This window comes from Salvelinus namaycush, chromosome 40 (assembly GCF_016432855.1).
Source record: "Salvelinus namaycush isolate Seneca chromosome 40, SaNama_1.0, whole genome shotgun sequence".
Lineage (NCBI taxonomy): Eukaryota > Metazoa > Chordata > Actinopteri > Salmoniformes > Salmonidae > Salvelinus > Salvelinus namaycush.
Window position 1 is genome coordinate 20,616,822 of NC_052346.1, and position 22,813 is coordinate 20,639,634.

The 22,813-nt window shown below is 43.4% G+C and overlaps 1 protein-coding gene across 4 annotated transcripts in view; it reads right to left on the bottom strand.

Annotated features, from left to right (window-relative positions):
- The window catches only part of scml2 (Scm polycomb group protein like 2), a 69,292-nt gene that overhangs the window by 14,069 nt on the left and 32,410 nt on the right, over positions 1 to 22,813 (bottom strand). For 3 of the 4 annotated variants that reach the window (XM_038979746.1, XM_038979747.1, XM_038979749.1), the window contains 5 exons: positions 11,367 to 11,650; positions 10,920 to 11,049; positions 6,638 to 6,841; positions 2,961 to 3,143; positions 2,402 to 2,557 (listed from right to left, as the gene is read on the bottom strand). In XM_038979746.1, the coding sequence (XP_038835674.1) occupies positions 2,402 to 2,557; positions 2,961 to 3,143; positions 6,638 to 6,841; positions 10,920 to 11,049; positions 11,367 to 11,650 (957 nt within the window). The remainder of the gene's footprint in view (positions 1 to 2,401; positions 2,558 to 2,960; positions 3,144 to 6,637; positions 6,842 to 10,919; positions 11,050 to 11,366; positions 11,651 to 22,813) is intronic. The other variant, XM_038979748.1, reaches the window with a different exon arrangement.

The following is a 22,813-nucleotide window of genomic DNA, read 5'->3' on the forward strand; positions in this document are numbered from 1 at the left end:
TGTAGTGGTAGCTTAGCCGTTAGCTGCTTGGTGATCGGTGATTAATCATGAAGTGGTAGCTTAGCCGTTAGCTGCTTGGTGATTAATCATGAAGTGGTAGCTTAGCCGTTAGCTGCTTGGTGATCGGTGGTTAATCATGAAGTGGTAGCTTAGCCGTTAGCTGCTTGGTGATCGGTGATTAATCATGACGTGGTAGCTTAGCCGTTAGCTGCTTGGTGATCGGTGATTAATCATGACGTGGTAGCTTAGCCGTTAGCTGCTTGGTGATCGGTGATTAATCATGAAGTGGTAGCTTAGCCGTTAGCTGCTTGGTGATCGGTGATTAATCATGAAGTGGTAGCTTAGCCGTTAGCTGCTGATGCAATTACATTGAACAGTGGCAGGTCATCAATATCTGTACAGTTACTAAGACTTCATTAATAAACTATACAAGCGGAAGTTTTAATGAATCAAACAGCAGTTATGCATTAAGGAAAGTGTTTCAATAATGTAGAATCAGGATGCAATAAGAAGGAAGACGATTGGCCACAACTATCACTCTACTGATGACACAAGGAAGTGGTTATTTGTGTTAATTCAGTAGAGTGGTCCTTCTAGTTAATCACAGTGCCCAGTCCAGTACTGGGCTGCAACTTAATAGTGTAGAGAGGCTTCCTCTCCTTCTAGTTAATCACAGTGTCCAGTCCAGCACTGGGCTGCGTCTTAATAGTGTAGAGAGGCTTCCTCTCCTTCTAGTTAATCACAGTGTCCAGTCTAGCACTGGGCTGCGTCTTAATAGTGTAGAGAGGCTTCCTCTCCTTCTAGTTAATCACAGTGCCCAGTCTAGCACTGGGCTGCGTCTTAATAGTGTAGAGAGGCTTCCTCTCCTTCTAGTTAATCACAGTGTCCAGTCCAGCACTGGGCTGCATCTTAATAGTGTAGAGAGGCTTCCTCTCCTTCTAGTTAATCACAGTGTCCAGTCCAGCACTGGGCTGCGTCTTAATAGTGTAGAGAGGCTTCCTCTCCTTCTAGTTAATCACAGTGTCCAGTCCAGCACTGGGCTGCATCTTAATAGTGTAGAGAGGCTTCCTCTCCTTCTAGTTAATCACAGTGTCCAGTCCAGCACTGGGCTGCATCTTAATAGTGTAGAGAGGCTTCTTCTCCTTCTAGTTAATCACAGTGCCCAGTCCAGCACTGGGCTGCGTCTTAATAGTGTAGAGAGGCTTCCTCTCCTTCTAGTTAATCACAGTGTCCAGTCCAGCACTGGGCTGCATCTTAATAGTGTAGAGAGGCTTCCTCTCCTTCTAGTTAATCACAGTGTCCAGTCCAGCACTGGGCTGCATCTTAATAGTGTAGAGAGGCTTCCTCTCCTTCTAGTTAATCACAGTGCCCAGTCCAGCACTGGGCTGCATCTTAATAGTGTAGAGAGGCTTCTTCTCCTTCTAGTTAATCACAGTGCCCAGTCCAGCACTGGGCTGCGTCTTAATAGTGTAGAGAGGCTTCCTCTCCTTCTAGTTAATCACAGTGCCCAGTCCAGCACTGGGCTGCATCTTAATAGTGTAGAGAGGCTTCCTCTCCTTCTAGTTAATCACAGTGTCCAGTCCAGCACTGGGCTGCATCTTAATAGTGTAGAGAGGCTTCCTCTCCTTCTAGTTAATCACAGTGCCCAGTCCAGCACTGGGCTGCATCTTAATAGTGTAGAGAGGCTTCTTCTCCTTCTAGTTAATCACAGTGCCCAGTCCAGCACTGGGCTGCGTCTTAATAGTGTAGAGAGGCTTCCTCTCCTTCTAGTTAATCACAGTGTCCAGTCCAGCACTGGGCTGCATTTTAATAGTGTAGAGAGGCTTCCTCTCCTTCTAGTTAATCACAGTGCCCAGTCCAGCACTGGGCTGCATCTTAATAGTGTAGAGAGGCTTCCTCTCCTTCTAGTTAATCACAGTGTCCAGTCCAGCACTGGGCTGCATCTTAATAGTGTAGAGAGGCTTCCTCTCCTTCTAGTTAATCACAGTGTCCAGTCCAGCACTGGGCTGCATCTTAATAGTGTAGAGAGGCTTCCTCTCCTTCTAGTTAATCACAGTGTCCAGTCCAGCACTGGGCTGCATCTTAATAGTGTAGAGAGGCTTCCTCTCCTTCTAGTTAATCACAGTGTCCAGTCCAGCACTGGGCTGCATCTTAATAGTGTAGAGAGGCTTCCTCTCCTCATTTCATCTGCACTGACATTAAAGAACTGGACAGGTGAAAGTCAATTCCTGAGTAGCTATCCTCCATTTAGTTTTTTCCTTATCCTGTATTTTGTGTTTATATATCAGTACTGAAGGAGACGAGATGACAAAGGAAGGACAGGAGGTCATTTCAAACTATTGCGATGCATCCCCAGTGAGTGCACCAGGGGTAGCTCTGAGGCTGAGGGGTGTTAGTGTACCTTCCGAGGGGTGTGCCTCTGTGCTGTGCAGACGTTTGGAGGAGGACAGGGGGGCAGGGTAAAGGTTACAGTCCCTGTCTCTGTCCATCTGGAAGCGCCTGCTCCTTCCTACGGCGCCTCTGGCTATGGACAAGGCCTCTGACATCTCTTCTTTTACTGAAGACAACAGAGGAGAGGAGAGAGATGGCATCAGCTACTGCCAACTGAGGGCCACTGAGATATCTCTATAAACTTGTGTTTTTTGGGGTCTGATGTTTCATGTGGGTCAGTGACCTGTTGAAGGAAATGCTATGACATTATAGATGACCAATGGAATATTAGAGAAATAGCCACAGTTTCTAATGTGACTGTTGATGGTGTAGGTTGATGGAAAATACATGCTGCCTTGTGGCTTTGTGACAAAGATAAGGAAAACCTCACCAACACACACACACACACACACACACACACACACACACACACACACACACACACACACACACACACACACACACACACACACACACACACACACACACACACACACACACACACACACACCACGGTTTGCAGGCATTACCTGACGTGCTCCTGTCGTAGGCTGTGTGTCCAGTGGAGGCCATGAATGCAGGGCTGAAGGGTTGGGAGGAGAACAGGTTGTCACTCTGCAGCTGGTGACACAGAGTCTCCATGAACCTGAGCACGAAGGAGGCAGAGGAGGCCTGGGGCAGCTTGACATAGTGGATCCCCCCATCAGAGCGCACTGCAGGGTGGGAGACAGAACAAATAGACACAGTCATATGGTATCTAGCTGATTACAGAGGCACTGAAGGCCTGGGGCAGCTTGACATAGACGAGCCTTCCGTCACTACGTACTGGGAGGGGAGAAAGCACACGTCAGTGTTGGACTGAACCAGAGTCCCCTCAAGTCATTGTTCTGGTGATATGGTTGTACAGTTGAAGTCGGAAGTTTACATACACTTAGGTTGGAGTCATTAAAACTTGTTTTTCAACCACTCCACAATTTTCTTGTTAACAAACTATAGTTTTGGCAAATCGTTAGGACATCTACTTTGTGCATGACACAAGTAATTTTTCCAACAATTGTTTACGGACAGATTATTTCACTTATAATTCACTGTATCACAATTCCAGTGGGTCAGAAGTTTACATACACTAAGTTGACTGTGCCTTTAAACAGCTTGGAAAATTCCACAAAATGATGTCATGGCTTTAGAAGCTTCTGATAGGCTAATTGACATAATTTGTGTCAATTGGAGGTGTACCTGTGTACCTGTTTCAAGGCCTACCTTCAAACTCAGTGCCTCTTTGCTTGACATCATGGGAAAATCAAAAGAAATCAGCCAAGACCTCAGAAAAGAAAGTGTAGACCTCCACAAGTCTGGTTCATCCTTGGGAGCAATTTCCAAACGCCTGAAGGTACCTCGTTCATCTGTACAAACAATAGTACGCAAGTATAAACACCATGGGACCGTGCAGCCGTCATACCGCTCAGGAACGAGACGCGTTCTGTCTCCTAGAGATGAACGTACTTTGGTGCAAAAAGTGCAAATCAATCCCAGAACAACAGCAAAGGACCTTGTGAAGATGCTGGAGGAAACAGGTACAAAAGTATCTATAGCCACAGTAAAATGAGTTCTATATCGACATAACCTGAAAGGCCGCTCAGCAAGGAAGAAGCCACTGCTCCAAAACCTCCATAAAAAAGACAGACTAGGGTTTGCAACTGCACATGGGGACAAAGATCGTACTTTTTGGGGAATAGTCCTCTGGTCTGATGAAACAAAAATAGAACTGTTTGGCCACAATCACCATTGTTATGTTTGGAGGAAAAAGGGGGATGCTTGCAAGCCGAAGAACACCATCCAAACCGTGAAGCACGGGGGTGGCAGCATCATGTTGTGTGGGTGCTTTGCTGCAGGAGGGACTGGTGCACTTCACAAAATAGATGGCATCATGAGGGAGGAAAATTATGTGGATTTATTGAAGCAACATCTCAAGATATCAGTCAGGAAGTTAAAGCTTGGTCGCAAATGGGTCTTCCAAATGGACAATGACCCCAAGCATACTTCCAAAGTTGTGGCAAAATGGCTTAAGGACAACAAAGTCAAGGTATTGGAGCGGCCATCACAAAGCCCTGACCTCAACCCTATAGAAAATATGTGGGCAGAACTGAAAAAGCATGTGCGAGCAAGGAGGCCTACAAACCTGACTCTGTTACACCAGCTCTGTCAGGAGGAATGGGCCAAAATTCACCCAACTTATGGGTTGGGAAGCTTATGGAAGGTTACCCAAAACGTTTGACCCAAGTTAATCAATTTAAAGGCAATGCTAGCAAATACTAATTGAGTGTTTGTAAACTTCTGACCCACTGGGAATGTGATGAAAGAAATAAAAGCTGAAATAAATCATTCTCTCTACTATTATTCTGACATTTCACATTCTTAAAATAAAGTGGGGATCCTAACTGACCTAAAACAGGGAATTCTTACTAGGATTAAATGTCAGGAATTGTGAAAAACTCAGTTTAAATGTGTTTGGCTAAGGTGTATGTAAACTTCCGACTTCAACTGTATGTATCTGGGCTGAGAGAGGCAGGCAGAGACACTCAGCAGATGCAGAAATGACTGGCTTTACCAGACATCCATCACATAGTGTTTCAACAGCTAGGTAAAGCGCTATCTGTTAGGGACCTGACCATACCATATTATCACCATACTTATGTATGGAGATTCTCACAATTCTATATGTATTGTGATTCGATACTGTGATTTTATTGCGATTCCATGTTCCAAACATATTGCTCACCATTTGTCTGCTGTAGAGGAACAAGAGAGAACCATGATAACCATGATTCTATGGCGCAGTAACAGACAGGATTATTTGGTTTCTATGGCGCAGTAACAGACATGATTATTTGGTTTCTATGGCGCAGTAACAGACATGATTATTTGGTTTCTATGGCGCAGTAACAGACATGATTATTTGGTTTCTATGGCGCAGTAACAGACATGATTATTTGGTTTCTATGGCGCAGTAACAGACATGATTATTTGGTTTCTATGGCGCAGTAACAGACATGATTATTTGGTTTCTATGGCGCAGTAACAGACATGATTATTTGGTTTCTATGGCGCAGTAACAGACATGATTATTTGGATTCTATGGCGCAGTAACAGACATGATTATTTGGTTTCTATGGCGCAGTAACAGACATGATTATTTGGTTTCTATGGCGCAGTAACAGACATGATTATTTGGTTTCTATGGCGCAGTAACAGACATTATTATTTGGTTTATATGGCGCAGTAACAGATGGCCCAGCATCAGATGACACCCCCCCCCCCCCCCCCCCCCCCCCCACACACACACAGACTGGGACCCCCCCGGGGAGCCCCTCCCAAACCAGGTTACGTACGCATGTCACTTCTCATTACCCCCAGACACATGACATCAGCTGCTGCACACACACTTTATCCCACCAGGCATTATCCAGTGCACCATGTGGGCCCTGCAGCCTAAACCAATTCCTACTGCCTGATTGAATCCCCAGCCTACCCCCATATTCCCAATTGGTATTTGGCATTATTTTAATGAGAACTGAGGAACTATTTGAATATGTAGCCCTGTCTGTGTAGAGTAGACGGTCCAGGGGCCGGGGTGTTCTTCTGGCTTCTTCATCATGTCATGACATCACTCTGGAGTAACAACCCTAGTGTTTCTGTCCAGTGAGGTTTGGACCATCTGGGTTCGGACCCGAGTCTCCGACACATCACGGGACTGTGTTAGCGCGCTGAACTAAAGCCTACAGGCATTAGCTTGAGGAAGCTAACAAGTCTTCAGCTCACAGGCAAGCTTAGTTACTCATCACGTCAGCACAGCAGTTCACCGACCCTCCTTCATTACACAACCATAGAACACCTCATGATGTCATGAGAACGATACAATACTACACTAGCTATAACCACAGACCATATATCAGGACAGGCCCCAGCTAAAATGGCTGACCAACTATTCCATTCTGATGTATAGGGACTACATGACATCAGCCTATCTAGGGTTCTATATCTATAGCTATAATACACCTGATGATCTCGCCTCCTATCTAGGGTTATATATCGATGGCTATAATACCGCTGACTATCTCTCCTCCTATCTAGGATTATATATCTATGGCTATAATACCGCTGACTATCTCTCCTCCTATCTAGGATTATATATCTATGGCTATAATACCTCTGATGATCTCTCCTCCGTCGGACTGGGACTGTAGGAAGCTGAAGAGGAAGGTAGGCTGGTAGGCACAGTCCACACATGCCTGAACAGCCTGCTGTAGGACAGTGTTGACCGGACCCGGCCCAAAGTGGTCCGGCAGCTGCTGCAACTGCTTCCTGTCCAGGTGTGGGCCGCAGGCGCCGTGCTTGTTCACGTACACACACACTGGGGGGGAGAGAGAGAGAGAGAAAGAAAGATGAAGGTCAGGGGTCAGGAAGCACTAGAACATGTCTAAAGCTTCATTCTAGACGGATCAGTTTAATCACTCAGAACAAGGGACCAGCTGGACTGCTCTAGACGGATCAGTATAATCACTCAGAACAAGGGACCAGCTGGACTGCTCTAGACGGATCAGTTTAATCACTCAGAACAAGGGACCAGCTGGACTGCTCTAGACGGATCAGTTTAATCACTCAGAACAAGGGACCAGCTGGACTGCTCTAGACGGATCAGTATAATCACTCAGAACAAGGGACCAGCTGGACTGCTCTAGACGGATCAGTTTAATCACTCAGAACAAGGGACCAGCTGGACTGCTCTAGACGGATCAGTATAATCACTCAGAACAAGGGACCAGCTGGACTGCTCTAGACGGATCAGTTTAATCACTCAGAACAAGGGACCAGCTGGACTGCTCTAGACGGATCAGTTTAATCACTCAGAACAAGGGACCAGCTGGACTGCTCTAGACGGATCAGTATAATCACTCAGAACAAGGGACCAGCTGGACTGCTCTAGACGGATCAGTTTAATCACTCAGAACAAGGGACCAGCTGGACTGCTCTAGACGGATCAGTATAATCACTCAGAACAAGGGACCAGCTGGACTGCTCTAGACGGATCAGTTTAATCACTCAGAACAAGGGACCAGCTGGACTGCTCTAGACGGATCAGTATAATCACTCAGAACAAGGGACCGGCTGGACTGCTCTAGACGGATCAGTATAATCACTCAGAACAAGGGACCAGCTGGACTGCTCTAGACGGATCAGTATAATCACTCAGAACAAGGGACCAGCTGGACTGCTCTAGACGGATCAGTTTAATCACTCAGAACAAGGGACCAGCTGGACTGCTCTAGACGGATCAGTATAATCACTCAGAACAAGGGACCAGCTGGACTGCTCTAGACGGATCAGTTAAATCACTCAGAACAAGGGACCAGCTGGACTGCTCTAGACGGATCAGTATAATCACTCAGAACAAGGGACCAGCTGGACTGCTCTAGACGGATCAGTATAATCACTCAGAACAAGGGACCAGCTGGACTGCTCTAGACGGATCAGTTTAATCACTCAGAACAAGGGACCAGCTGGACTGCTCTAGACGGATCAGTATAATCACTCAGAACAAGGGACCAGCTGGACTGCTCTAGACGGATCAGTATAATCACTCAGAACAAGGGACCAGCTGGACTGCTCTAGACGGATCAGTATAATCACTCAGAACAAGGGACCAGCTGGACTGCTCTAGACGGATCAGTATAATCACTCAGAACAAGGGACCAGCTGGACTGCTCTAGACGGATCAGTTTAATCACTCAGAACAAGGGACCAGCTGGACTGCTCTAGACGGATCAGTATAATCACTCAGAACAAGGGACCAGCTGGACTGCTCTAGACGGATCAGTTAAATCACTCAGAACAAGGGACCAGCTGGACTGCTCTAGACGGATCAGTATAATCACTCAGAACAAGGGACCAGCTGGACTGCTCTAGACGGATCAGTATAATCACTCAGAACAAGGGACCAGCTGGACTGCTCTAGACGGATCAGTTTAATCACTCAGAACAAGGGACCAGCTGGACTGCTCTAGCGTGGGAATATATACTGAGTGTACCAAACATTAGGAACACCTTCCTAATATGGAGTTGCACCCACTTTTCCCCTCAGAACAGCCTCAATTCGTCGGGGCATGGACTCTACAAGGTGTCAACGTTCCACAGGGATGCTGACCCATATTGACTGCAATCCTTCCCACAGTTGTGTCAAGTTGGCTGGATGTCCTTTGGGTGGTGGACCATTCTTGATACACACGAGAAACTGTTGAGTGTGAAACCCCAGCAGCGTTGCAGTTCTTGACCCAAACCGGTATGCCTGGCACCTAATAGCATACCCTGTTCAAAGACACTAATATTTTGTCTTACCCATTCCCCCTCTGAATGGCACACATGACAACCCATGTCTCAATTGTCTCAAGGCTTAAAAATCCTTCTTTAACCTTTTGTCAATAGGGGGGCGCCATTTCGACTTTGTAAAAAATCGTTCCCAAATTAAACTGCCTCATACTCAATTCTTGCTCGTACAATATGCATATTATTATTACTATTGGATAGAAAACACTCTCTAGTTTCTAAAACCGTTTGAATTATATCTGTGAGTAAAACAGAACTCATTTTGCAGCAAACTTCCTATCAGGAAGTGAGAAATCTGAAATCGAAGGCTCTGTTCCAGGGTCAGTTTATTAATTTGCATGTAATCTATGGGTCGACATGCACTGCATACGCCTTCCCCTAGATGTCAGTAGGCAGTGAGAATTGGAATGGGGTGTCTAGCTAGATCTGAGGCCGAACAAGAGCTCGTGGAACCGGGGGTGCAGTCTTTTCTCCGTTCGTCATGACGCGAGACAGACCTCAGGATTGCGTTCTGAAAAGCTGTCGTTATAGGCGTTAGATATATCCGGCTCTGATTGTATTCGATATATGTGTTAAAAACATCATAATGTAGTTATTTTAAACCGAGTTATATCAGTTTATATCAGTATATTGCGATTTTCGGTATTTTCTTTGTGCTGCGTTCTGGGGATTTGGACACGTCTGCGCCACATGGCTAACGTTTGCTGCTAATTCCACAGTTGAAGACGACATTCTACAACCGAGCAACGATTATTCTGGACAAAGGACAACTTGTACAAGATTCTGATGGAAGCTCATCAAATAGTAAGAACTATTTATGATGTTAATTCGTATTTCTGTCGAAAATCTTTCCACTAATATTCCGCCATTAATTTCGGCGCGGTCTCACTGTAACGTAAGCTGTATGTCGTAGTAACGTTAATTTAAAAAATCTAACACAGCGGTTGCATTAAGAACTTGTGTATCTTTAATTTACTGTCCAACCTGTATTTTTTAGTCAAGTTTATGATTAGTTATTGATTAGATTAGGTGCCTCTCCAAGATTTCTCCCGACATTTTGTTTGCAGTTTGGCTACTATTCACATTGTAAAACCACGATTTGTGCCGCTAAATATGCACATTTTCGAACAAACCATATATGTATTGTGTAATATGATGTTATAGGACTGTCATCTGATGAAGTTTGAGAAGGTTAGTGAAAAAATGTATATCTTTTGCTGGTTTATTCGCTATCGCTAACGTTATGTTGAATGAATGGGGCTGTGTGGTAGGCTTTTGTAGTAAGCCAATATAATGCTATATTGTGTTTTCGCTGTAAAACACTTAAAAAATCTGAAATATTGGCTGGATTCACAAGATGTTTGTCTTTAATTTGCTGTACACCGTGTATTTTTCATAAATGTTTTATGATGAGTATTTAGGTATTTCATGTTGGTTTCTGTAGTTATTCTAGCTGCTTTGGTGAGAGTTGTGATGGTGGCTGCAATGTAAAACTATGATTTATACCTGAAATATGCACATTTTTCTAACAAAACATATGCTATACAATAAATCTGTTATAGGACTGTCATCTGATGAAGTTGTTTCTTGGTTAGTGACTATTTATATCTTTATTTGGTCGAATTTGTGATAGCTACCTATGCTGTAAAAAAATGGTGGGAAAAAAAAGTTGGGTCTTTTGCTATCGTGGTTAGCTAATAGAAATACATATTGTGTTTTCCCTGTAAAACATTTTAAAAATCGGAAATGATGGCTGGATTCACAAGATGTGTATCTTTCATCTGGTGTCTTGGACTTGTGATTTCATGATATTTAGATGCTAGTATTTACTTGTGGCGCTATGCTAGGCTATGCTAGTCAGCTTTTTTACTGATGAGGGTGCTCCCGGATCCGGGATGGTGACTCCCCTTCATCTACACTGATTGAAGTGGATTTAACAAGTGACATCAATAAAGGATCATAGTTTCAACCTGGATTCACCTGATCAGTCTATGTCAAGGAAAGAGCAGGTGTTCCTAATGTTTTGTCCACTCAGTGTATATCTGTTAATACAGCGATCTGTTAAACTGCATAAATGTTATTATGTATCTGACAGGACTGAGTCTTACCTGTGGAGACCACTCCAGGGCTGGAGCTGAGATTGTTGTCCTTTGGTCCATGAAGGTTGATCAGTCTGGTCTCAGAAGCTGTAGTATATACAGAGCCTGTCCCCGAGGAGGGCAGCACACGTGGCTTCCTCTGAACAAACACAACCTTGTTCACTGACAACTCTTTGATTCCTATCATATACTGACACTACACAGCACCCCCACTGTAATAATACCACTGTGATGATGACATTCAACATCGTGTACATCGTGTATCATATTGATTGGACTGGACATAAAATTCCTCCAGGAGTGTTAACTGGAGCCAATCACTGCAACCAGTCACACATGTACATTTCATTAAACAGATAGACAATACAAATGCTGTACCAATAAGCATACTTTTTCAGTCCAGTACTAAACTCAATCTGGATCCAGGAAACTGGTTCATTGACCATAGCCCCTTACCTTGCTCCCGGGCTTGGGCCCCCTCTTCTTATGGGGTCTGGGTGCTAGCTGGGAGCCGGAGACCTGTGGCGTACCATTCAGAGCAGCCTCTGCTGCTGCCTCCGCCGCTGCCTTGAGCAGGGCGATGGTCTGCAGTTTGGGGCGCCGGCCACGGACCCCCTTCCGCACGGGCAGAGGGGGCAGCGGGTGGGGCAGGCGATAGGAGGAGGGGGACTGCATGGAGCGTCTGGAGGGGGTGGGGGGAGAGGAGGAGGCTGGGAGGAAGAGGGCCTTGGGGAGGGTGACTGAAACGAGAGGAAAGGCAAAAGGTGGAATTAGAAAATCACGATGGGAAGTTATTTGCCACTGCAATATCACCAGGAATTCAGTCATTCACAACAACTGAAAACGTAGCTTATAATGACCATGGCTGTTTCTGTTTCTTACCCAAGGTTCATTTAATAATGTTGCATTTCAATACAGCTATTGTTGAATCAATCCATGGTATTAAGGCGTATGAAAAGGGGAGCTACGGTTCTGGGAGGCAAAACAAGAGGACTTCCTGGACACACACACAAATCAATCACTGTCTGTTCCGATACGAGTTAAGAATTCCACTGAGGTGAAGCGAGTCTACACTCTGCAGCACCAGTAGATCAAACACTGTCTGACACACATGAATAACAACTATGATCTTCCCGCTTTGATTCAAAAGCTACAGCTCAAAGTCAGACTTCATACATAATACTACTTCCAATCCTACACACAAACAATCTACCTCCCTCAGCTCCAGCCAGGCGGCCAAAGGGTCTTTAAAATATCCAAAGCGTCACATTTCCACTCCTCGTGTTGGTTGGCTACATTTCAAGTGTTCGCTGTTCGCCCATTTTCCCCTCAAAACATTGGGTCAGTGGAAGGAATGGTTGGAATCTTTAAGAGGAGGAAAGGGAAGCAGTAGAGGCAGGAATCTTTAAGAGGAGGAAAGGGAAGCAGTAGAGGCAGGAATCTTTAAGAGGAGGAAAGGGAAGCAGTAGAGGCAGGAATCTTTAAGAGGAGGAAAGGGAAGCATTAGAGGCAGGAATCTTTAAGAGGAGGAAAGGGAAGCAGTAGAGGCAGGAATCTTTAAGAGGAGGAAAGGGAAGCAGTAGAGGCAGGAATCTTTAAGAGGAGGAAAGGGAAGCATTAGAGGCAGGAATCTTTAAGAGGAGGAAAGGGAAGCAGTAGAGGCAGGAATCTTTAAGAGGAGGAAAGGGAAGCAGTAGAGGCAGGAATCTTTAAGAGGAGGAAAGGGAAGCAGTAGAGGCAGGAATCTTTAAGAGGAGGAAAGGGAAGCAGTAGAGGCAGGAATCTTTAAGAGGAGGAAAAGGAAACAGTAGAGGCAGGAATCTTTAAGAGGAGGAAAAGGTGAGACATACCAGAGTATTCCATCACATTGGGGATAAGGGATACGTTTCCAGTGTGTTTTGTTCTCTGGGTCTAACAAGACTTTTGTCTGGGGCCCTCCCCCCTTTCATTACAGAGGTCAGGGGTCAGGCTCCCCTGAGACCAGCCAGGTAATCCCCTTCTGCAGACAGCCTGCCTTCATCTCACCTAGATCACAACACTGGGCTACTGTTACATGTTCAGTTACTAAACTCAAACCTACCATTACTACTATGAGGTTTAGGTTTGTTATAACACTGCGATGCCAGTCAATAGTTTCAAAGACAGTTGAACCAAATGAAAAGCTAGTCTAATATACAGACAATGGGGTTTCTAGGGGTGAGGTTCTCTAAGGGTTGAAATATTTGCATTTAAACAGCTTGGTATACAGGGCACGTATTATATAGACAGGGCCTTGTAGCTAAACACATCCCTAAACCAGCTATAAAGACAGACACGTATTATATAGACAGGATTAAACACATCCCTAAACCAGCTATAGAGACAGACACGTATTATATAGACAGGATTAAACACATCCCCAAACCAGCTATAAAGACAGACACGTATTATATAGACAGGATTAAACACATCCCCAAACCAGCTATAAAGACAGACACGTATTATATAGACAGGATTAAACACATCCCTAAACCAGCTATAAAGACAGACACGTATTATATAGACAGGATTAAACACATCCCTAAACCAGCTATAAAGACAGACACGTATTATATAGACAGGATTAAACACATCCCTAAACCAGCTATAAAGACAGACACGTATTATATAGACAGGATTAAACACATCCCTAAACCAGCTATAAAGACAGACACGTATTATATAGACAGGACTAAACACATCCCTAGACCATCTATGACAAACACTTATTATATAGACAGGATTAAACACATCCCTAGACCATCTATGACAAACAGTTATTATATAGACAGGACTAAACACATCCCTAGACCATCTATGACAAACAGTTATTATATAGACAGGACTAAACACATCCCTAGACCATCTATGACAAACACTTATTATATAGACAGGACTAAACACATCCATAGACCATCTATAAAGACACTTATTATATAGACAGGACTAAACACATCCCTAGACCATCTATAAAGACACTTATTATATAGACAGGACTAAACACATCCCTAGACCATCTATAAAGACACTTATTATATAGACAGGACTAAACACATCCCTACACCATCTATGACAAACACTTATTATATAGACAGGACTAAACACATCCCTAGACCATCTATAAAGACACTTATTATATAGACAGGACTAAACACATCCCTAGACCATCTATGACAAACACTTATTATATAGACAGGACTAAACACATCCCTAGACCATCTATGACAGACACTTATTATATAGACAGGACTAAACACATCCCTAGACCATCTATAATGACAGACACGTATTATATAGACAGGACTAAACACATCCCTAGACCATCTATGACAGACACTTATTATATAGACAGGACTAAACACATCCCTAGACCATCTATGACAAACACTTATTATATAGACAGGACTAAACACATCCCTAGACCATCTATAAAGACACTTATTATATAGACAGGACTAAACACATCCCTAGACCATCTATGACAAACACTTATTATATAGACAGGACTAAACACATCCCTAGACCATCTATGACAAACACTTATTATATAGACAGGACTAAACACATCCCTAGACCATCTATAAAGACACTTATTATATAGACAGGACTAAACACATCCCTAGACCATATATAAAGACAGTTATTATATAGACAGGACTAAACACATCCCTAGACCATCTATGACAAACACTTATTATATAGACAGGACTAAACACATCCCTAGACCATCTATGACAAACACTTATTATATAGACAGGACTAAACACATCCCTAGACCATCTATGACAAACACTTATTATATAGACAGGACTAAACACATCCCTAGACCATCTATAAAGACACTTATTATATAGACAGGACTAAACACATCCCTAGACCATCTATGACAAACACTTATTATATAGACAGGACTAAACACATCCCTAGACCATCTATGACAAACACTTATTATATAGACAGGACTAAACACATCCCTAGACCATCTATAAAGACACTTATTATATAGACAGGACTAAACACATCCCTAGACCATATATAAAGACAGTTATTATATAGACAGGACTAAACACATCCCTAGACCATCTATGACAAACACTTATTATATAGACAGGACTAAACACATCCCTAGACCATCTATGACAAACACTTATTATATAGACAGGACTAAACACATCCCTAGACCATCTATGACAAACACTTATTATATAGACAGGACTAAACACATCCCTAGACCATCTATAAAGACACTTATTATATAGACAGGACTAAACACATCCCTAGACCATCTATAAAGACAGTTATTATATAGACAGGACTAAACACATCCCTAGACCATCTATGACAAACACTTATTATATAGACAGGACTAAACACATCCCTAGACCATCTATAAAGACACTTATTATATAGACAGGACTAAACACATCCCTAGACCATCTATGACAAACACTTATTATATAGACAGGACTAAACACATCCCTAGACCATCTATGACAAACACTTATTATATAGACAGGACTAAACACATCCATAGACCATCTATAAAGACACTTATTATATAGACAGGACTAAACACATCCCTAGACCATCTATGACAAACACTTATTATATAGACAGGACTAAACACATCCCTAGACCATCTATAAAGACACTTATTATATAGACAGGACTAAACACATCCATAGACCATCTATAAAGACACTTATTATATAGACAGGACTAAACACATCCCTAGACCATCTATGACAAACACTTATTATATAGACAGGACTAAACACATCCATAGACCATCTATGACAAACACTTATTATATAGACAGGACTAAACACATCCATAGACCATCTATAAAGACACTTATTATATAGACAGGACTAAACACATCCCTAGACCATCTATGACAAACACTTATTATATAGACAGGACTAAACACATCCCTAGACCATCTATGACAAACACTTATTATATAGACAGGACTAAACACATCCATAGACCATCTATAATGACAGACACTTATTATATAGACAGGATTAAACACATCCCTAGACCATCTATAAATACACTTATTATATAGACAGGACTAAACACATCCCTAGACCATCTATGACAAACACTTATTATATAGACAGGACTAAACACATCCCTAGACCATCTATAAAGACAGTTATTATATAGACAGGACTAAACACATCCCTAGACCATCTATGACAAACACTTATTATATAGACAGGACTAAACACATCCCTAGACCATCTATAAAGACACTTATTATATAGACAGGACTAAACACATCCCTAGACCATCTATGACAAACACTTATTATATAGACAGGACTAAACACATCCCTAGACCATCTATAAAGACACTTATTATATAGACAGGACTAAACACATCCCTAGACCATCTATGACAAACACTTATTATATAGACAGGACTAAACACATCCCTAGACCATCTATAAAGACACTTATTATATAGACAGGACTAAACACATCCCTAGACCATCTATGACAAACACTTATTATATAGACAGGACTAAACACACCCCTAGACCATCTATAATGACAGACACTTATTATATAGACAGGATTAAACACATCCCTAGACCATCTATAAAGACACTTATTATATAGACAGGACTAAACACATCCCTAGACCATCTATGACAAACACTTATTATATAGACAGGACTAAACAGACCATCTATGACAAACAGTTATTATATAGACAGGACTAAACACATCGCTAGACCAGCTATAAAGACACTTATTATATAGACAGGACTAAACACATCGCTAGACCATCTATAAAGACACTTATTATATAGACAGGACTAAACACATCCCTAGACCATCTATGACAGACACTTATTATATAGACAGGACTAAACACATCCCTAGACCATCTATAATGACACTTATTATATAGACAGGATTAAACACATCCCTAGACCATCTATGACAAACACTTATTATATAGACAGGACTAAACAGACCATCTATGACAGACACTTATTATATAGACAGGACTAAACACATCGCTAGACCAGCTATAAAGACACTTATTATATAGACAGGACTAAACACATCCCTAGACCATCTATAAAGACACTTATTATATAGACAGGACTAAACACATCCCTAAACCATCTATGACAAACACTTATTATATAGACAGGACTAAACAGACCATCTATGACAAACACTTATTATATAGACAGGACTAAACAGACCATCTATGACAAACAGTTATTATATAGACAGGACTAAACACATCCCTAGACCATCTATGACAAACACTTATTATATAGACAGGACTAAACACATCCCTAGACCATCTATAAAGACACTTATTATATAGACAGGACTAAACACATCCCTAGACCATCTATGACAAACACTTATTATATAGACAGGACTAAACAGACCATCTATGACAGACACTTATTATATAGACAGGACTAAACACATCGCTAGACCAGCTATAAAGACACTTATTATATAGACAGGACTAAACACATCCCTAGACCATCTATAAAGACACTTATTATATAGACAGGACTAAACACATCCCTAGACCATCTATAAAGACACTTATTATATAGACAGGACTAAACACATCCCTAGACCATCTATAATGACACTTATTATATAGACAGGACTAAACACATCCCTAAACCATCTATGACAAACACTTATTATATAGACAGGACTAAACAGACCATCTATGACAAACACTTATTATATAGACAGGACTAAACAGACCATCTATGACAAACAGTTATTATATAGACAGGACTAAACACATCCCTAGACCATCTATGACAAACACTTATTATATAGACAGGACTAAACACATCCCTAGACCATCTATGACAAACACTTATTATATAGACAGGACTAAACACATCCCTAAACCATCTATGACAAACACTTATTATATAGACAGGACTAAACAGACCATCTATGACAGACACTTATTATATAGACAGGACTAAACACATCGCTAGACCATCTATAAAGACACTTATTATATAGACAGGACTAAACACATCCCTAGACCATCTATAAAGACACTTATTATATAGACAGGACTAAACACATCCCTAGACCATCTATAATGACAGACAATAGCAGGATAACCTTATTTCTATTAGGTATTGAGATATATATATATATATAGTTTATTTGTTCACTCTTTATGCGCAATGCAGAGAAGACTGGAAGAAGAATTATCATTTAATTATCATAGTGAATTATTCTAATGTTTGTTTATGTGTCAATTAATCCCATAAGGGACGGGTTGCCAATTGGCGATTTGACATGAATTTCTTTTTTTCATTCATTAAAAAATGTAATTCATTCATTCAGCAGCAGGTAAAACGACCATATTCAAATATCCTTCTCTCATTACTGCTCTATTTAATCTCAGCTGTCGTTTATAACTAATTCTTATCATGACTAGCAGACTACTGACTTAGACTTTTAAATTCTACTGGAGCTCAATGCCTCCTCTCCTTCTGGTCCCTGTCTCTCTATCTGGCCCAGCAACACAAAGGAGTGGAAGGTCTAGGAGGAGATCTGCCATTCAAAGCATCACGTCAACCCGTCCATCAATAGAGGTGGAAAAAATGGCACATCCAGAGAAAGACATTGAAAGGCATTGTGGGTAATCACACAAAAGCAGCCAGTGGCACCGGCCGCACAAGTCAGTCCACGATTCAGAGTTTTATTATTAGTAGCAGTGTGTGTGTGTGTGTGTGTCAAATATGCCCTGATAAGCATCTCCTATTTCAACAGAACTCTAGACTGGTTGTCTAGTAGAGAGCAGACCTCTACAGCATTCTCGAAGGGCCAGCAAAATGCCTCTATGGCTGGCTCTACAGCGTTCTCGAAGGGCCAGCAAAATGCCTCTATGGCTGGCTCTACAGCGTTCTCGAAGGGCCAGCAAAATGCCTCTATTGCTGGCTGTACAGCGTTCTCTAAGGGCCAGCAAAATGCCTCTATTGCTGCCTCTACAGCATTCTCTAAGGGCCAGCAAAATGCCTCTATGGCTGGCTCTACAGCGTTCTCTAAGGGCCAGCAAAATGACTCTATTGCTGCCTCTACAGCATTCTCTAAGGGCCAGCAAAATGCCCCTATGGCTGGCTCTACAGCGTTCTCTAAGGGCCAGCAAAATGCCTCTATGGCTGGCTCTACAGCGTTCTCTAAGGGCCAGCAAAATGCCTCTATGGCTGGCTCTACAGCGTTCTCTAAGGGCCAGCAAAATGCCTCTATGGCTGGCTCTACAGCGTTCTCTAAGGGCCAGCAAAATGCCTCTATTGCTGCCTCTACAGCGTTCTCTATGGGCCAGCAAAATGCCTCTATGGCTGGCTCTACAGCGTTCTCTAAGGGCCAGCAAAATGCCCCTATGGCTGGCTCTACAGCGTTCTCTAAGGGCCAGCAAAATGCCTCTATGGCTGGCTCTACAGCGTTCTCGAAGGGCCAGCAAAATGCCTCTATGGCTGGCTCTACAGTGTTCTCTAAGGGCCAGCAAAATGCCTCTATGGCTGGCTCTACAGCGTTCTCTAAGGGCCAGCAAAATGCCTCTATTGCTGGCTCTACAGCGTTCTCTAAGGGCCAGCAAAATGCCTCTATGGCTAGCTCTACAGTGTTCTCGAAGGGCCAGCAAAATGCCTCTATTGCTGGCTCTACAGCATTCTCTAAGGGCCAGCAAAATGCCTCTATGGCTGGCTCTACAGTGTTCTCGAAGGGCCAATAAAATGCCTCTATTGCTGGCTCTACAGCATTCTCTAAGGGCCAATAAAATGCCTCTATGGCTGGCTCTACAGCGTTCTCTAAGGGCCAGCAAAATGCCTCTATGGCTGGCTCTACAGCGTTCTCTAAGGGCCAGCAAAATGCCTCTATGGCTGGCTCTACAGCGTTCTCTAAGGGCCAGCAAAATGCCTCTATGGCTGGCTCTACAGCGTTCTCTAAGGGCCAGCAAAATGCCTCTATGGCTGGCTCTACAGCGTTCTCTAAGGGCCAGCAAAATGCCTCTATGGCTGGCTCTACAGCGTTCTCTAAGGGCCAGCAAAATGCCTCTATGGCTGGCTCTACAGCATTCTCTAAGGGCCAGCAAAATGCCTCTATTGCTGGCTCTACAGCATTCTCTAAGGGCCAGCAAAATGCCTCTATGGCTGGCTCTACAGCGTTCTCTAAGGGCCAGCAAAATGCCCCTATGGCTGGCTCTACAGCGTTCTCTAAGGGCCAGCAAAATGCCTCTATGGCTGGCTCTACAGCGTTCTCTAAGGGCCAGCAAAATGCCCCTATGGCTGGCTCTACAGCGTTCTCTAAGGCCCAGCAAAATGCCTCTATGGCTGGCTCTACAGCGTTCTCTAAGGGCCAGCAAAATGCCCCTATGGCTGGCTCTACAGCGTTCTCTAAGGGCCAGCAAAATGCCCCTATGGCTGGCTCTACAGCGTTCTCTAAGGGCCAGCAAAATGCCCCTATGGCTGGCTCTACAGCGTTCTCTATGGGCCAGCAAAATGCCTCTATGGCTGGCTCTACAGCGTTCTCTAAGGGCCAGCAAAATGCCCCTATGGCTGGCTCTACAGCGTTCTCTATGGGCCAGCAAAATGCCTCTATGGCTGGCTCTACAGCGTTCTCTAAGGGCCAACAAAATGCCTCTATGGCTGGCTCTACAGCGTTCTCTAAGGGCCAGCAAAATGCCTCTATGGCTGGCTCTACAGCGTTCTCTAAGGGCCAGCAAAATGCCTCTATGGCTGGCTCTACAGCGTTCTCTAAGGGCCAGCAAAATGCCTCTATGGCTGGCTCTACAGCGTTCTCTAAGGGCCAGCAAAATGCCCCTATGGCTGCCTCTACAGCGTTCTCTAAGGGCCAGCAAAATGCCTCTATGGCTGGCTCTACAGCGTTCTCTAAGGGCCAGCAAAATGCCTCTATGGCTGGCTCTACAGCGTTCTCTAAGGGCCAGCAAAATGCCCCTATGGCTGGCTCTACAGCGTTCTCTATGGGCCAGCAAAATGCCTCTATGGCTGGCTGTACAGCGTTCTCTAAGGGCCAGCAAAATGCCTCTATGGCTGGCTCTACAGCGTTCTCTAAGGGCCAGCAAAATGCCTCTATGGCTGGCTCTACAGCGTTCTCTAAGGGCCAGCAAAATGCCTCTATGGCTGGCTCTACAGCGTTCTCTAAGGGCCAGCAAAATGCCCCTATGGCTGGCTCTACAGCGTTCTCTAAGGGCCAGCAAAATGCCCCTATGGCTGGCTCTACAGCGTTCTCTAAGGGCCAGCAAAATGCCTCTATGGCTGGCTCTACAGCGTTCTCTAAGGGCCAGCAAAATGCCTCTATGGCTGGCTCTACAGCGTTCTCTAAGGGCCAGCAAAATGCCTCTATGGCTGGCTCTACAGCGTTCTCTAAGGGCCAGCAAAATGCCCCTATGGCTGGCTCTACAGCGTTCTCTAAGGGCCAGCAAAATGCCTCTATGGCTGGCTCTACAGCGTTCTCTAAGGGCCAGCAAAATGCCCCTATGGCTGGCTCTACAGCGTTCTCTATGGGCCAGCAAAATGCCTCTATGGCTGGCTGTACAGCGTTCTCTAAGGGCCAGCAAAATGCCTCTATGGCTGGCTCTACAGCGTTCTCTAAGGGCCAGCAAAATGCCCCTATTGCTGGCTCTACAGCGTTCTCTAAGGGCCAGCAAAATGCCTCTATGGCTGGCTCTACAGCGTTCTCGAAGGGCCAGCAAAATGCCTCTATGGCTGGCTCTACAGCGTTCTCTAAGGGCCAGCAAAATGCCCCTATGGCTGGCTCTACAGCGTTCTCGAAGGGCCAGCAAAATGCCTCTATGGCTGCTTAAGCAGCTTGGGAAAGGGTTTCATTGAGAGATGAGGGAAAGTGGGGGAAGAACAGACGAGTGTTTTGTTTCACAAGGAGGGAAAGATCACTCACTAGGGGCAGGGCTACCCCCCCACACACACACAGACAGAGACACACACACACACACACACACACACACACACACACACACACACACACACACACACACATTTGCTCTAGCACATACAGACACACTACAATACTCCACCTCTCCACAACAGCTTAGCGAGCAATAAACAAAAACATATTTTAGTTCCAAGTCAAGACAAAGTTTCATTTCCATTCCATTAAACTGTCCCTCTTGTTGTTCTAACATAGAACCTTCCATTCAGTTTATATTAAACTGTCCCTCTTGTTGTTCTAACATAGAACCTTCCATTCAGTTTATATTAAACTGTCCCTCTTGTTGTTCTAACATAGAACCTTCCATTCAGTTTATATTAAACTGTCCCCCTAGTTGTTCTAACATAGAACCTTCCATTCAGTTTATATTAAACTGTCCCCCTAGTTGTTCTAACATAGAACCTTCCATTCAGTTTATATTAAACTGTCCCTCTTGTTGTTCTAACATAGAGCCTTCCATTCAGTTTATATTAAACTGTCCCCCTTGTTGTTCTAACATAGAGCCTTCCATTCAGTTTATATTAAACTGTCCCTCTTGTTGTTCTAACATAGAACCTTCCATTCAGTTTATATTAAACTGTCCCTCTTGTTGTTCTAACATAGAACCTTCCATTCAGTTTATATTAAACTGTCCCTCTTGTTGTTCTAACATAGAACCTTCCATTCAGTTTATATTAAACTGTCCCTCTTGTTGTTCTAACATAGAACCTTCCATTCAGTTTATATTAAACTGTCCCTCTTGTTGTTCTAACATATAACCTTCCATTCAGTTTATATTAAACTGTCCCTCTTGTTGTTCTAACATAGAACCTTCCATTCAGTTTATATTAAACTGTCCCTCTTGTTGTTCTAACATAGAGCCTTCCATTCAGTTTATATTAAACTGTCCCCCTT